Here is a 15,960-nt window from a genome sequence, read left to right as displayed (position 1 = left end):
CTACACGTCAGCTCTAAAGTGACCCATCAAAACTGGGTATTTTCCAAGCACCCCTTAATTCAGGATGTGTATTTCAATTCCTGCATGTCTCTGCAACAAGAGAAGGCAGGAAATTCCTGATGCCATAGGCAGACGAGCAAGCTTTCAGTTGGTAGATCAGTTCCAGCCAGACCTACCATATTTTGCCACAAAATAACATAAATATCAAGAGCAGAAAATCTGTGTCAGCAATAGAAAGATTTTAGCTTCCAATATCCAGTATTTTTCCTAATTTGTAAATAACTGGTTCTCACTGAAGCTAATTCCTCCTTTTTGATACATCATGTGGTAGATAAACATGCCAGGAGCACTTAACCAGGCAAAACCACTTTTTTGTTGTTGTTGTTTTAAAAGAATACATATAATGTAATATGAAATAATCTTTGGTAGCATTTAAAACCCAAGCATATAATACCTGCAAACCACATTTCAGATGTACATCTCTTTGCTGCAGGGTTTTTTTACTGTAATATCTTTTTCTTCTAGTAAAATTCTGGTTAGTAAAAAATCCTATTAAATATCCCATGCTCTCTGCAGGGCAGGGGGTATGAGGGTAGTCCTTAAAATTGTGTGGTATCCCCATAGATCTGAAATTCTTTGACTGTATTTTCCATGGATCATCTTCTCACACAAATACAGGAATAGTCTTTAGTTTGTATGCAATAAGAAGCACTTGTATTTTCCAGCAGGGAATGGCATAGTTGCTTGTTTCAACTGTGTTTAGGGTCTGGAAAACAAAAAGCAGACATTGTATTGTTCATCATTACCCAAATTTAAGTCACATGATGGTTTTTTTCTCCTTCTCTTTGTCTTTCCTATCATCTCTTTATTTCTCTTCCTAGTTCCTATTTGGCTTTCTCCTGGTGCCCAGTATCTGCTCAGTTTTCTGGGGTTTTCTTACTCCTTCAGAGTTTGTAAAACTCTTTAGATTTGTGTGTCACCAAAAAATAAGGTAGAGATCACTCCCCAATGTTTAGTATTTTCTGAGACCCCCCTTGTTGGAAGGAATGATGAATCTGACTCCATATTCTTAGAAGGCTAATTTGTTATTTTATGATCTATGTTATATTAAAGAATACTAAACTAAACTATACTAAATAATAGAGAAAGGATACAGACAGAAGGCTTAACAAGATAATAATGAAAATTCATGAGTCCTTCCAGAGTCCTGACACAGCCTGACCATGATTGGTCATGGAGTCAAAACAATTCACATGAACCCAATGAAACAATCACCCGTGGGTAAACAATCTCCAAACACATTCCAAAGCAGCACAACACAGGAGAAGCAAATGAGATAATATTGCTTTCCTTTTTCTCTGAGGCTTCTCAGCTTCCCTGAGAGAAATCCTGGGCGAAGGGATTTTTCCAGAAAATGTGACAGTGACACCCAATGTTCACATGTTATCCACTACTTCTGGAACCTGTTGTACTGCCCAGTGAATGACTCTGTTCCCCAGAGTAGTCCTGGCCCCAAGCACCTGACATTATAATAGTATGTGCACACTGTCTGGGAAGTCCTTCTGAAGCTCATGAGAGCATGCAGACACCACACCTCAGCTCCTGCTGAGTCTGTCTAAGGAACTGTAAACAGGAAAATAGATGGCTTTTGTCAAAATATAAACCTTAGAAATTTCCCCAGCTATTCCTGTGACCCAGCTCAGAGGAAGATGCTTGAAGAAAAAGCCTGATGAGCAATTTACTTACGAGTACCTGCCTGACATCTTCCTCACAACTGCAATTATTATTCCTGCAAGGATTCCAACTGCAACAATGATGCCAATAATTATTCCAAGCAGTGCAATTGTTCCCAAACCACCTGAAAGAAGAAATTGGGAATGTTATTATGTATCTCATGGAGACCATTGGAAAATGGGAATGTTAGTATGTATCTCATGGAGACCGTTGATAAGAGGCTACTGATAGACCTGGTGCTGTCCTGCTGCATCCCACTCCTTGGGGAAATTTCTTGTGAATTCTAAAGTAGGTTTGGATGTTCAGCAGCCTGGTATTGTATTTGTGTTCCTCCCAGATGAAGGAAGGAATGATGACTCTGTCTCCACGTTCTCAGAAGGCTAATTTATTATTTTATGATACTATATTATATTAAAGAATGCTATACTAAACTATACTAAAGAATGCAGAAAGGACATTTACAGAAGGCTAAAAAGATAATAATGAAAACTGGTGACTCTCTCCAGAGTCCTGACACAGCTTGGCCCCATTTGGCCAAAGGGTGAAAACAACTCCCAGCAGAATCCAATGGAACAATCACCTGTGGGTGAACAATCTCCAAACACATTCCAAAGCAGCAAAACACAAGAGAAGCAAATCAGATAATTATTCTGATTTTTTCTCTGAGGTTTCTCAGCTTCCCAGGAGAAAAATCCTGGGTGAAGGGATTTTTTTAGAGAATGAGGATGCCACAGCCTGAAGCCATGCCTTTGGGCTGAAGGGCTCCATAGGGATGTGGGTATGGAGACAGTGAGCAGGGGAACCAGGGAAAGCAGCTCAGGGACCAGCTGTTCCTGGCCTCCCCTGGAACTTTTATTTAATGGCATGGGCACAGGAAGGGCTGCTGGAAGGGGAGCTGCCTGGCAGTTACATTTCTCCCTTGTCTTTATAAGCAAAGATTCTTTCTTATACCTTCATCAGTTTTCTCTGTTTCCCCACTCCGTTCACCTGTAAGGACAGAAAGGCAATAATTACTCCCTCTGCTTTGTACAGTGGTGCCTTCCAACTTGAAAGGTTATATCCAAGGAAAACTTCTATTGACTTTGTCACAATGGTTTGAGCTTGTTCTTTTGATAGAAAGTGAGCAAATGAAGTTTGAGAGAGTATTTCAGATTTCCAGATATTGTTTAGTAGATGGCACTATAACTTTGATGTGTAAAAATAGAAACGAAAGGGATTTTTACCATCAACACTTTCAGTGTTAACTTCATAAGCAGTAGCATTTTCACTTTCTCCATCCTGGATGAAGCTACTTTCTGTGGTCTTCAGGTCTCCAAACTGCAAAACATTTATTACATTGTGGAGTCTTGTGGGCAATGACAAGGGGGAAAGAGGGAAAAAACCCCCTCAGTACATTCAGTCTATATGTTTAAAGTAACATTTAAATTTCTTGGTCTGTCAGGTGTGGATGCATTTTTTAGCTGTCACCTCTCATGTTTGACATGCATACAGTGACCAAACAAACCAGGATAAGCTGATTTGTCTTCCCAGCTAGAGGATTTCTACATCAGATCTCTTGTAGGACTGCAAAAGGTGTAGAAGGCTGCAGAATTTTGCAGACCTGCCTTTTTACAGTGGGTTTTTTGTAAAGTAGTTTTTGAGTTTAGTTTGACTGAAACTGTTTGAGAGATACTGAATTGGAAGAGGTGGGAAGTGGCAGTGAATAAAAAGGCAGCATAAAGGATCTTTTATTTAGCATTATATACTCACAATTGTTGGTACTTCTTCAAATTCTGTGTCATTTCTGTCTCTGAAATCACTTGTTGCACTTTCTTCTCCTTCTAGAACTGAGCTTGCTGCATAAAATTTGAGAAAATTACTCAGGGTTTTCCTTGGTTAGTCACATGCTCTGGCTTCTCTGAGACATAAACTCTATCAAACATGACCTCTGTGTGGTGTTCTGTCTCCCTGCCCTTGCCCACATGGGAATGGGAAATTATTTGGAATAAGCTTGAATTCTGTTATACTCTTGCCCAAAGCAGTAGAATAAAAAGCTGAAGCCATCACTTAACTCTGGTGCAACCTTGAAACATACTGGTTACTACCATTTTGTCCAAGAAACTATTTCATTTTTTATTAAGAAAAGTTTCTCCAAAGTGGATGTGGTTTATGATTCCAGATTTCAAGCTAAGCATTACCTTCTCTATTGGGATAGATTCCTTCAAGCATCTTCCATTTTCTAAAATAGTAAAAGATTTCTCCCATCTTTCAGCTCAGCCACAGCTGCAATCTTTCTTTTTAGACCTGCCATCAATGCTTATGGGTGCAGCTATAATTTGGAAATATTCCTACACAAATCAGCCTTGAGGCTTTCCTAAAGCTGCAAATCTTATTTGGCATAATTTGAATTTTTAGATAACAATGTAAGGGCTGTTTGTTTGATTTTATTCCAGACCCCTAGTTCATCTGTGCTCATTGATAAAATGGATATTTAGATTTTGGCCCACACAGTGCTGGTAATTTATAAATACAGCCAGAATTCATCAGCAGGGAAATGAGCTGGAATAAGGAAAGGTAGGGCAGTGTGGAGATAACTGGCAGTACCAAGAATGTGCTGAAAACCTAACTCTCATTTAATTCCATTTTGTGCTGATTCATAAACCTGTGACAGGCAGAGTGTGATTGATGTTAATGTGCTGTGAGAGCTCCTGGGAGTTTGTAATTCCTGCTGAATTTCAGATAGCAGGGCTGAAATGTAAGCAAAGAGCTAATAGTAGATGTCCTGAGCAAGTATTTGGGGGAAAAAAAGCACTGAAAACTTCTTTTCTAGACTCAAATTTTGCATCTAACTTCTACTTATCGAAGCAACCAGATCAGAAGAAGGACAGCTCTTGATAGTTCTTTTAAAAAATGAAAATTAGGTATGAGAAATATTCACAACCTCTTTGTTTTTTTTAAATTGTAATACTTTCTACTAATGTCACTTTTTATTTAGTGATCTAAAAACATTCTCATCTCCTCTGCATGTCAAGTTGGACAATTTCTGAATTGCTAGATTGATTCCAAATACTTTTTATGGAAAACTTTGCTACTCCTAAATGCACTCTACTTGTTTTATAAATGATATGGAGGCAAGTAAACGGCTTTTGTTCTGTGACTGAAATAGAAAGGATGGGCATTTTGCTTGGTAGCAGCCAGAAATTAATAAAAAGGGTAGAATCCCTTTGGATCAGCTGTGTAAACATCACTCAGAAATTGTTTTTCTTTAATTGTGAGTTCTGTTTAAATTTTGTTCATTTTTACCTGCCCCTTTTCATATAAATATGTTATTTCAAATTAAAAAGCCAATATTTAATTTTAAAATTAGGAAAAAAAATGTACTGGCAGCTTAGAGAAAATTTTTCAAGCAGAAGATGAATGATTTGCCATTGAGAAAAATAACCCCTGGTTTTGCTTGAAACTCTCATTTGAATTCTACTGGAAACTTGCAAATATTTTTCCTTGGCTTCCAAAACTGTTTTCTGAACCAAACTAGAAAATTTTTATCCATCTCAACCGATATAAGACTGAGAGCTTTGTCCCATTTCTGAGAGAGCAAACACTGAACTAAACTTAGATTTCTAATTCCATGTTTACTGAAGTAAATAGAATTTTATATTTCTGTATCCTAATAAGCCTGAATACAGATACAGTTCCTATTTAGGAGCCAAAAGGAGTGCAGGTAGTACTTTAGGCAGTAGTAGATGAAGAAACTACATTCATGTTATGCCAACATGAGGCCAAATATAGTGGCTAATTAAGCCAGTCTCCCAGAAATCACCTTATAATCCATGGAGAGACTAGAACAGGGTAAATCAGATTCCAAATTAGATGTTAAAAATAATAGTTTGGTCATTTCTGATTGAAATACCCCAGGTATTGTTGAAGTTGCATAAAGGGGCCTGACTTTTTGTTGTATATTTAGACACTCTTTAAATATCAGTGCAATTTAAGGTATAGCACTATTTTATAATTCTTATTTTTTGCTTATTAAACAATATCTTTAAAATACAATCACAGCTATGTAAATGTTAAGTGTGAACAAAGAAACAGCAATAGAACTCAGCAGCACAAATGTGTATGGATCAGTTTACCTTGTAATCCCAGTCAGAACTGAAGAAATATCTTTTATTCACTAGTTGAAAATAAGCAAAGATGGAGAAAACCAATTACTAGAGGAAAATCCCCCAGTAGAAGGTGCAATAAATGTTGTATGTCAACAACAAGCAGCTTATTGGGAGAAGCTGCTTATACTCCTGCCATGGCAGCAGCTTTCAGCCCTGAAAATTGCCTGATAGGGAAGGCAGGAAAGGAAAGCATGTCACACAGCAAAGGTGTAGAAAATCAGTGAATGTCACAAAGAAATATAAAATAATTTTTCTTTGTTTGATGCTTTTTGCAGATTCTTGGCCATGAGTGGCAAGAAAACCTATTTCAGTGCCTTTGCCCTCTGATTGACAAAAGGAGGTGGCCCAGATTAATCTTGCCTAATTTTAGGTTCTTAATAAAGGCACCTAAATAAAGTGTCTACTTGCCCTTATCTTCTTTTATAGTCTGTAGGGAAAAATAAATACCTCTAGAAGATAACTCAGCTCACCTGAGATTTGGGTCATCCTTGGTAGTGCTGCCTTTCCTTAATTGCAAAGGGAAACTGGAATATGGCTTCCCTATGAACTGCCCAAGGCTCAGACTGATCTGATCTGGTTTCTGCCACTCTGAAGGTCTTGTCCCAGCCCTGTTCAAGCTGAAATTCTGTATCTGATGCAGAATAATCCCTGGACTCTATTTCCAGGTTCATTTTAGACTGACAGTGGAGGTGGCTGGCTGGTGGTTAGACACTACCAAAGTATCACCCAGAGAAAGACTGGGAGGCACTTTTTATTTGTAGGAAGGAACACTGGCTACCAGACAGCTCTTTGTCAGAGAAAGTCATAATGAAGTTAAATATTGAAATGGAATTGTACTTAAAGCTTCTTTCACTGTACCCAGTACAAGGCTCAGCACCACTGCCACCAAAGGGGATGGAAATGGGACTGAAGGGGTGTGTGCTTCTGTCCTTTCTGGATTTCATCTGATGTGGGCCAAATGTAGCAAGAGTCAGGGTTGAGTGGTGCTTCTGCATGTGTTCTTGATATTATCTTAGAGGAGGTTGTAAATAAAAACATTGCCTCCCAGTGCTGGGCTGTCTCCAAGGAGCCCCCTCTGTTTGCAGCTAGATGTTGCTGCAGATGTGAATTAATCATTGCATCCCTTTCTGCCAAAGTTCCAGCTGGGAGCCTTTCAGTTCAAAGTCCCAGCTGCTCTCAGGCTGCAGCTTCTCACACCAGGACAAAATTTGATGTCTTTAAAAGTTTAATACTACTTTGAAAAACCTCCCATGCTCAAGCATCCCATGACCCACTTAGGGGAAGCTGAGCTCACTACTGCATGCCCAGAGTGACAATTTACTAGAGAAACCTCTTAGAGCTGCTCTCAAAGCACAGTGGTTGTGTTGGAAAGGAGAGGGACTTGTAAAACTGTTGTTCATTAGCATTTCTTTCAGGTATCTCCAAAACCAACAAAGATACTTCTGAAGATGAAATATGTTGTAGGATCTTGCTTCTCTCCTTGCATAAACCTAAATAAACCCAAACCCTAGTGGGTAAAGGCAGTTGTAAGCCTGTATTTTAGCTTAGTCCTTGAAATAGTAAGCCCTCAAAATAGAATGTTTCCATTTCTGATAAGAGACCAGGAGATAAAAATGGCAAACCTTAAAGGATTCCCTCCAGCAAGAACTGCAATAATCCTTTGCTCATTGCCCTCTGCTTCTACATTAAAAAAAAAAAAAAACAAAACAAAAAACCCCCAAAACCCAAAAAAATCCCAGCTTCAGTTATTTATAACAGCTAAAAATATTAATTAGCAGAGAGTTTAGCAGGATGGGTCACTTGGGAGGAATCACTTTTCTGTTGGAGATGGAACAGAGCAAACATCTGGAGCTGACTGATGGTTTTCAGTATCTGCTCCTGGAATTGGTACAGACCAGGGGGTGTTGTTTGAAAGAGTGAGTATGGATGAGTGTGTTGGCCTTCCTGTTTTGACTGCATTTTATTCAGCATTTATGTCCTGATACAGGAATTCCCTTCCTGCAGAAGTATTCTTCACTTAGAGACCTTAATTTGATTGGGAGCAAACTGAGTCTTAGTTAATTTGATTGGGAGCAAACTAGTCTTCCTGATAAGGGAATTCCCTTTCTGCAGAAATATTCTTCACTCAGAAACCTTAATTTGATTGTGAGCAAACTGAGACTTAGTCAGTATCTCATAATTGGAATTGGTTCTGTTGTAGTTCATTGAAAATTTCTATTCATGGTGGTGGAGGTTTAACAAAAATGTTTGATTTGCAAGGGATCTGCCTTTCAAATACAGCAGCTCTGTAATTTTCAAAAGCAGTTTTGTCTGTGATTTGGCTTCATCCTCAATTTAAGTGTATTCCAGAGTCATGTCCAAAACCTAAGCATTAGATTAATTTTGTCTGAGAATAATTTTCCATTATTTTTATACTTTTGGATTAGTTTTGTTAAAGTGTACATGTGTCTCTTTTGTTGTGAAATCATTCAACACTGCCAAATCCAAGCCACAAAATTTTTTGCACTTTGAAAATGCAAGGGTTTGAAGAATATAATAGAGTGGATTCTGAGATTTGAATTTTACAACTTGAACCTTTGGACAGTTACAATTTTCAAACTTCAGTAAAGTAGAGAAGTTTGTTAATGAGAACTGAAATTCTCATTTGTGCCTGGGGCTCCTGCAAAATCAAATCTGCAGTATCCAGAGAGCTCTGTGTCCTTGGCCTGTTTGGGGCCACAACATTGGCATTTTCTTTCTCTGTTAATTCTTTCTGGAAGCTGGAGTAATCTGTCATGTCCTTAAAATCCCCTGGCGTGTATTTAAATGTCGAGACTGTTATTCAGGAGAAAGTATGTGCTGTGTAAATCCTGAAGTGCTTTCTGCAGTTCCCTTAGACAAAGACTGACAGCTCTGCTATACAGAACAAAGGAAGCTGGATGAGAGAACACCAGAAGCTCTGGAAAGTATCTGCCAGTTGGGAAAATGATCATGAAGCACAAGGGAGGATTTAGCTCAGCCTTATTTAGAGTATGACTGACTTTGGTCAGGTATTCCATGTAGCATGTGATGACAATGCTTTGCTGAACTGTCAGAAACATTTCCTTTGGTCACCACACCCTGCTGCAGATGGGTTTTTATTGCTGGGGCTGGCTCAGCCAAAGGAACTGTCCTGGTTTAAAAACCTGGTTTAAAGCCAGAATTTAAATCAACAGCGCCAAAGTGGCAAAGAACCACTCAGCTGCTCCTCAAGTAATTCACATGTCTGAATGTTACAATGTTCCACTGCCAGAACAGCAAACCAAAATGTGCTTTAACTGGGCAGATGCAGAGAAGCAACTGCTCTTCAAATGCTTGGTGTGTACAATGACCCTCAACCAGTCACAAAACAAAGCCAGGAGAGGAAAAGCTGCAAACTTCCTAAGCTTTGTCTTATGTACAGAGAAACCAGCCACAGAGCTGTGGGCATTAGGAAGGAAATTACAAACTCCATTACAGGACATTCCTTTAAAATATTCCTTTAAAATATTCCTTGCAGAGCTAGAGATGAATATTCCAAATTTATGCTTTTAATAATGTTGCTGTGTCAACATCTGCTTTCTTCTCTACTAAGTACACTAGCCTCAGACTTGTTATCCCATAAATATGGGATAAAATTACTTTTTAATTGAGATTTGCTGCCCTGTGACCCTGTTTCCCTGTCTGCAGTTTTATAACAATGTAATTGTTTCCTCTGATCAGTGAGGGATGGGACAAGGTTGGATTTGTGATCAAGGTGTAAATGCCTCTTGTATCTTGCTGTAAAGTGGCAGAATCACAGAACTTTCAGTCTTTTGCTGCATGGCTGGTGAGGAAGAAGAGTTGCAGCCAAGACAGAAAAAATACAAAACTTGGTGTAAGGGATCAGCAAACTGGGCAGATATGCAGCACAAAGCAGACATCTGCTTACAAGTACTGGGATATGTAAATGCAAATGAAAGGAATTAAGAAATGACCTCTACTACAGTAATAAACGAATCTTTCCCCTAAATGACTTCCTTCCATGCACTCTGAGGCTGCAGCTGTGTAGATTACCAACCCTTTGTCTCTGTAAGCAGAATGTTTTGCAGGTTCCTCAACTCATTTGTTTGAAATACTCATGCCAGACCCTGAACTGGAAACTTTTAGGTGTTAATTCTGTCCACACAGTGATTTTTGACTACCTACTTTATACTTCCATGCAGCAGGCAAGTCCCCTTCAAATGTGTTTAGTCTGACTTTTATACTCCACTAACAATAGACTAATGTTTGGATGGGTTTCATAGTCATAAAAACATTTTAAAGTGGGTTTGCAGTTAAGTGTGTCCCCATTACAGATTTAGCAGTGTCTCAATCTCTCCTAACACACGCTGCCTGAAAATGCTGCTGGTGTTACAGCTGAATTGTGCCCCACTAAGGACTCTTCTGATGCTGGATGTTGAAGTGTTTGTTATCAATGAGTACAAGGATGGAAAAAACATGAGGAAGTCATAAAGCAACATGAGAATGTGCTCAGCATCAGCTTCTATGTCCTTGGAGAGGTTTTGGCCAAGCTTCTGAGATGGAGAGTTGGAAATCAATAGTGCATTTGTCTCTTATTTTCCCCTCATTTGTTTCTGTTTAGCACATCCCAGCATACCTGTACTCCCAATCCCACACCTTTTCTGAACCTCTGTGTAACAAATTGTGCACTGCAGAGCTCTGAGCTTTGCTGTGGGATCAGTCCCCATGGAGGGGATGGTCTGTGCACACACAGATCAGAGGGGCTCTTTGAGAGGCTCTGGGAGGCAGGACCTGGCAGCATTTGGGTTCATCCTGTAATCCCTGACCACATCCAGACAAAAAGCAAACAAACCAACAAAATAAATGTGCCACTGAGTCAGCCCCTGTGCCTGAGCTGGGCCACCAGCCACAGTGGGCATTTCTGTGGTCCCTGTGTGGCTCACCTCAAGTGACACATGGAGAAACACCACATGGTCCTGTTGGAGCCTCACAGCCTGAAAACCTTCCTGCACTGCCTCATCATCTACCTCAATGCTCCCCAGGTTCTTTGCTGCTTTGCTGCTTTGGTTTTTTTGCTGTTTTTTTCTTTTTTTTTTTTTTTTTCCTAGATGATTTACAAGTCCTTGATCTGAGGTAAATGCACAGATTCTGTAAAACTGCTGAACTGCAGGAGCTGAGGATCTGGCCTCTCTGTTTCCAGTTTGAGTTAATGAAAGGTCCACTTGTAAGCTCTTAAATATGACTCTTTTCTTTGTTTGTGAAGTTACAGATTCAAAAACTAACTGTCAGAATACAGATGTGCAAACCTCCCTGGTGATTTTGAATTTTTAAATCAGGTAATGTTTTCCTTGCCCAGCTGGGGAGAAATTCAATTTGATTTGTTCTCTGCTGTCTTCCACAAAGATACTGCAAAATTCAGACTTGCAGACCTACTCAGCAAGAGATTCAGCAAGATGATTTTCTCCTTTCTGTGGTAGTAATTTTGGGTATTGGGCATGTAGAGTTAGATTCAGATGGTGAAGAGGCACATACAGGACATTTGTAAGAGTCATTGTTCATGTAGGATGAAAAGTTGTGCAGCATTTATTTAGTAGGAAACTGGGTCCCTTTTGAGTCAAATGTGACTGTTCCATTTGCTTTTACATTTTGTTTAGCACCAGCAGTTACAGAGTTTGATTTTCAAAAGGCTTTAGAGTTGCCTGATTTTATTGTTTAGTTTTGCCACTGCAATAGTGACAGGGTTTGGGTAAATCTGTACTGCTTTGAAACAATCTTTTCTTGTGGTTTTGTCAATTCTCTTAGTTATGATTTTGAAAAACAAAAAACTTTTCAGTCTTTCACAGCTGACTCTAAGCTTCAATTTCCTTTCTTATGATATAAACACTTTTAATCTGAATTATCCTGCCCATGTTCTTACTTTCAGTCCAAACTAAACGTAACATGACCTTGTATAAACCTGCCTTGCATAAGGAAATAAAATCTAATATTTGCCTCTAGGTAAGATCAGGCACATGGACAGTTGATACAGCCCAGGTGACATGTGGTATCTTGTAAAACAATCATGTTAAATTTTGTTCATGTTATGTGACAGCCAACAGAGTAATCTCCCTCCCTGCTATGATACAGCACCATGGAAAGATTTGGAATCCAAAGCCAACTTCCATCTCAGCTCCTTTGGTCTGCCTGATTCTGTGTGTGAAGATTTGCCTGAGTTTTGACATGCTGAACGAGATCAGCAGGGCCAAAATGTATCTGCTAATATGAGCATGATAATTAATAATAATAATAATAATTTGGAAATTGGAAATATGCTTCCTACTGGAAACAAAGCTGCTTTTCTCGAGTCCATAACCTGGAGTGCCCAGCCATAAGAAAAGGGCAGCTGCAGGTTTATTTATGGCCTTTTTTAGGTTCAGAGGTGTCAGATGGAGACCTTTTTCCTCTAAAACCCTCAGGCCACGCTGTGTTCCCCAGAGGTTCATGGATCTGGATAAAGCCACTCTACCAAGCACTGCACAAGCCAATCCTTCTCCATGTCCCTGTCAGCCAGCAGGGACTGCTGAAGGTGGCATTGCCATTTCATGTCTCTTCTAACTTGTAATTGCTGATGATTATCAGTAAAAAGCAGTGATAGACACTAAATACTCAAGACTTATTTTATCTGGAGTCTGTTTTCCTGCTGTATCCTTTGGAAGTTGGCCTAAATGACTGGCTCCATGTGAAGAAAAAGTCACCAACCCTAAACAGACACAGAAACCCTCACACACTGTAAATCACATTATTGATCCAGCTCTGGAGTTCAATGCAAACTGTACAGGTAATAAAGCAGAGGTAATATTCTTATATTCTTTTCTTAAAGCAGGAAATATTCTTATATTTTTTTGACTAGTAGAGTTTCAGCCCGAGCATTGCTGAACTCCTCTCAGAGATGAGAGAAAATATGCTTGAAGATGAAAGACCTTTTAACCTGTACTTCTGGTATCTTAGATTGCTTAAGGTAATTCTATAAAGTAGTGGTGGCTTTAAATTTTGGCACACTTAATATAGATGCTTTTTAACAACAAGGTGACTGTGTGAGCCTAGAAAACAGCTTTTGTGACTTGCCTAATATCTGTGGATTTTAGTTTTTCTGTGAAATTTTGAAGCACAACTCCAAATTTCAGCCTCACATTCTGACACACAGAACGCCATTAGAAGTTTCAAGTCAACATCCACACTCAGTGTACGTCAATATATCTCCATTCTTTCCAGCAGGATGACACTCACTGTTATCTGGCCAAAATCAGGTCATTTTTGCAGTTTGGGTGTCCAGATCTAAGCCTGATGAGGAGATCTATGCTTTGTAGAGCAGTGGGCTGAGTTTCAGGTTGCTGCACTCAGAGCACTGGTATGAAACTGCTGCTTGGAACGTGCTCCATGGCCATGGCAGCTGCAAACCATGCTGCCTCTTGGCCAGTTCATTCACATGAGTCAGATGATACTCAGAAAAACTGAGTTGCAAAATGACATTCCTGGAATCAAGTTCTGATCAGGGTAATTCTCATTTACTGTTAACAAATCAGACTCCTATCCTTTAGGGTACTGATCAGGGTAATTCTCATTTACTGTTAACAAATCAGACTCCTATCCTTTAGCTGTAGAAAGGCTTAAATGTCTATTTTACCTAAAAGTGTATATTGTATCTTTCTTATAAAATTCAAAATTAATCTTCCGAAATTAATCTTTTTGGTACATAACGCTTTTCAAATCTGTCTTTGGCAATAATTCCCCCTGGTTTATTTTCCCTCATTGTATATATATTGAGCCACATATATAATATGTATATATTATATATATATAAAATAGATATAAAATATATATATAATATATATATATAACATATATAATATATATATTATGGCTAAGTTAGACTCAGCAAAGCCCTGCATAAGCCTCAAATTCTAAGAGTCTGAAATGTCTCTAAGGACAGAAGTTAAACTCCTGAATGAACAGATTCACCAGTCACTTTCACAGAGTTATACCCCTAATTTAGTTTAACCCAACCATAGCTTGCAGAGCCTGCTGTGAGTGTTGCAGTGAGACTGGAGCCATTTCCAAGGCTGAGCAGGGAATGCCTCCCCTGCCTGCCCCTGCCCCTCTCTCCCTCCCCTGCACACACAGAAAATTCTTTCCTAATGGAGTCAAATTCAGCCCATTGAAAACTTTTACTGCTTCTATCCAGATCACAGCTGTAGAAGGTGCCCTGTTGCAGCTTAAAAACGACAAAGAAAGTTTGACAGAGTAACTATGTAACCCAGGAGAGAGCACAGAAACTGTTAAATTACAGGAAATTACTGGGAATAACTGTAACCAAACTTTCCCCTTACCTTCTTGAGCAAGTGCTGCAAAAGGCAGGCTCCCGAGGAGGAAGATGAAGAATGGAACTTTTAGAAACATATTTGATCTGCTCAGAGAGTCGCTTTCCAATCCAGAGACCAGGCAGATCCAAATTTGGATTATTGGAGAATTACGATGATAAAAAGAAATCACTCCGAAAAAATACTTTGGTATTCCAAATATTCCTTTAGCTGCAGTAGCGTGAAGAGGGGAGGTTTTCTCAGATGATAACTGAGCAGTTAAAGGAAACTGAGTGGAGTCAGAATTGTTTTCTTTAGCCAAGGGATGGGAGCAGCCTAAGGTGGTCCTCAATGAGCAGCCAGGCCCGCCCTCCCCACGCTGTTTGGTCAGGACCAAAGTTATGATCTCAGCTCAGATTTAAAGTTACAGGACCTGGTGTGGTTTTCAGGAGACTTTTATTTAGCAAAGGGGGAAAAGGAATTTGGGCAAAGCTAGGTGTTCATTCCCTCCCTTCTGCAAACTGTCTTTAAAAAATCCTTAGGAAACAACACTAAGGACACTTCTCCTGTTATTTCCAGCAGTGAATCGATGTTTTTTTCATTTCAAAGTGAGCCCCCATGTTTATCTAAGCAAGTGTGGTACTGAATGTGCATTTAGGGATACTGAAATAGTTTTTAGGACAGGCTATTTAATTCTGCAGTAAATACTGTCTGAATTTTCCTGTGTGTCTTTGTCTCTCAGCTTGTGTCCTCAAGTGACATCCAGGCTGTGCTCGACCACTTCTCTCTGCCCACAGGCTTGCAGAGAGAGCCAACACCACCCTTCAGAGAGAGGATTTCTCCTTTTCATGTGCAATATTAGGAGTGCAGCCCTGTGCAAACCCAGAGCACTGGGAATATTTCTGTGTCTGCTCTGGGCTGCCCTGACCCCCAGGGAGCACTGACTCTGACCCTCATTCATGGAGAAAGTTTCCTAAACTCCAGAATAGACTGGAATCCACTAGGGTGTGAAATAGATTACAGACAATTGTGTAGGTGTGTCACTGGGTGAGAAATTGAGGTTTTGGGGTTTTTAGTGTGTTGTGGATGGCAGCAAGATGCAGGGCACAGGGTGTTGTCCTGGGTTTCTTCTTCATGCTGCTTCTTCCTCCTTCTCCATGGGTTTGGGTGGCATTTTGTAATTGGGCAGAAAAGTCTGCATTGCAGCTCTGTGGGATCAGTTATTGGGTTAAAAGGGAAAATAATCCAGGTGTCAGCTCTTAACTGGACAGTTTAGTCTGAAAAGCCCTTGTACCAAGAGATTGTGGCCATTTTTGTGGTGCTTTTCCAGCACGCTGAGCCTGGTGTGGACATTGTGCAAAATTCTAGATAAGGTAACAATAAACAAGAAGCTGAAGACAAAAAGATGCAGTGGGTCTCTCTTTCCTGCCACAAAACCACGCCAGGATTGTCGCCCCTGGGAGGGCCCAGCCTGAGGCCCACAAGTCAGGGAATTGGCACCAGGTACCCCAGCACAGCCCCTACAACAAGGGGGGGCCCTCTGTGCAAGACTTTTCTTTTTCCTTGTCTGTGTTTCTGGGCACCAGCTGTGCAGGGCAGGAGTGGGAGGCTGGACACCCCCATCATGTGTGAGAGACACCTCTGCTCGCTGAGAATGGCTGAGACACAGACTGGGGCTGAACAGGACCTGGGGAGCAATGACTTCTGTCAGTCCTTTACTGACTCTTGCCTCATCTTGGGCAAGG

General features: G+C 40.0%; 1 protein-coding gene across 2 annotated transcripts; it reads right to left on the bottom strand.

Annotated features, from left to right (window-relative positions):
- Positions 1-494: 494 nt before the first annotated feature.
- On the bottom strand, positions 495-14,386 carry PDPN (podoplanin). 2 transcript variants are annotated; one of them, XM_066564167.1, is made up of 6 exons: positions 14,246-14,386; positions 3,484-3,569; positions 2,958-3,051; positions 2,686-2,721; positions 1,747-1,858; positions 495-766 (listed from the first exon to the last, which is right to left on the bottom strand). In XM_066564167.1, the coding sequence occupies exons 1-6, from the start codon at positions 14,313-14,315 to the stop codon at positions 760-762; spliced, it is 405 nt and encodes a 134-aa protein (XP_066420264.1). In that variant the 5' UTR covers positions 14,316-14,386; the 3' UTR covers positions 495-759. The 2 variants fall into 2 exon arrangements, with proteins under 2 accessions (XP_066420264.1, XP_066420265.1); XM_066564168.1 differs by having other exon boundaries at positions 1,753-1,858.
- Positions 14,387-15,960: the final 1,574 nt, after the last annotated feature.

This window comes from Molothrus aeneus, chromosome 21, assembly GCF_037042795.1.
Source record: "Molothrus aeneus isolate 106 chromosome 21, BPBGC_Maene_1.0, whole genome shotgun sequence".
NCBI classification, from domain to species: domain Eukaryota; kingdom Metazoa; phylum Chordata; class Aves; order Passeriformes; family Icteridae; genus Molothrus; species Molothrus aeneus.
This window is presented reverse-complemented; position numbering and strand designations above follow the sequence as displayed.

Coding starts and splice junctions, on each gene's coding strand:
- PDPN (XM_066564167.1), bottom strand. CDS start 14,315: ATGTTTCTAAAAGTTCCATTCTTCATCTTCCTCCTCGGGAGCCTGCCT. Junction 3,052..3,483: donor TTGAAGAAGTACCAACAATT/GTGAGTATATAA, acceptor AATGTTTTGCAG/TTTGGAGACCTGAAGACCAC. Junction 1,859..2,685: donor AACAGAGAAAACTGATGAAG/GTATAAGAAAGA, acceptor TTCTTCTTTCAG/GTGGTTTGGGAACAATTGCA.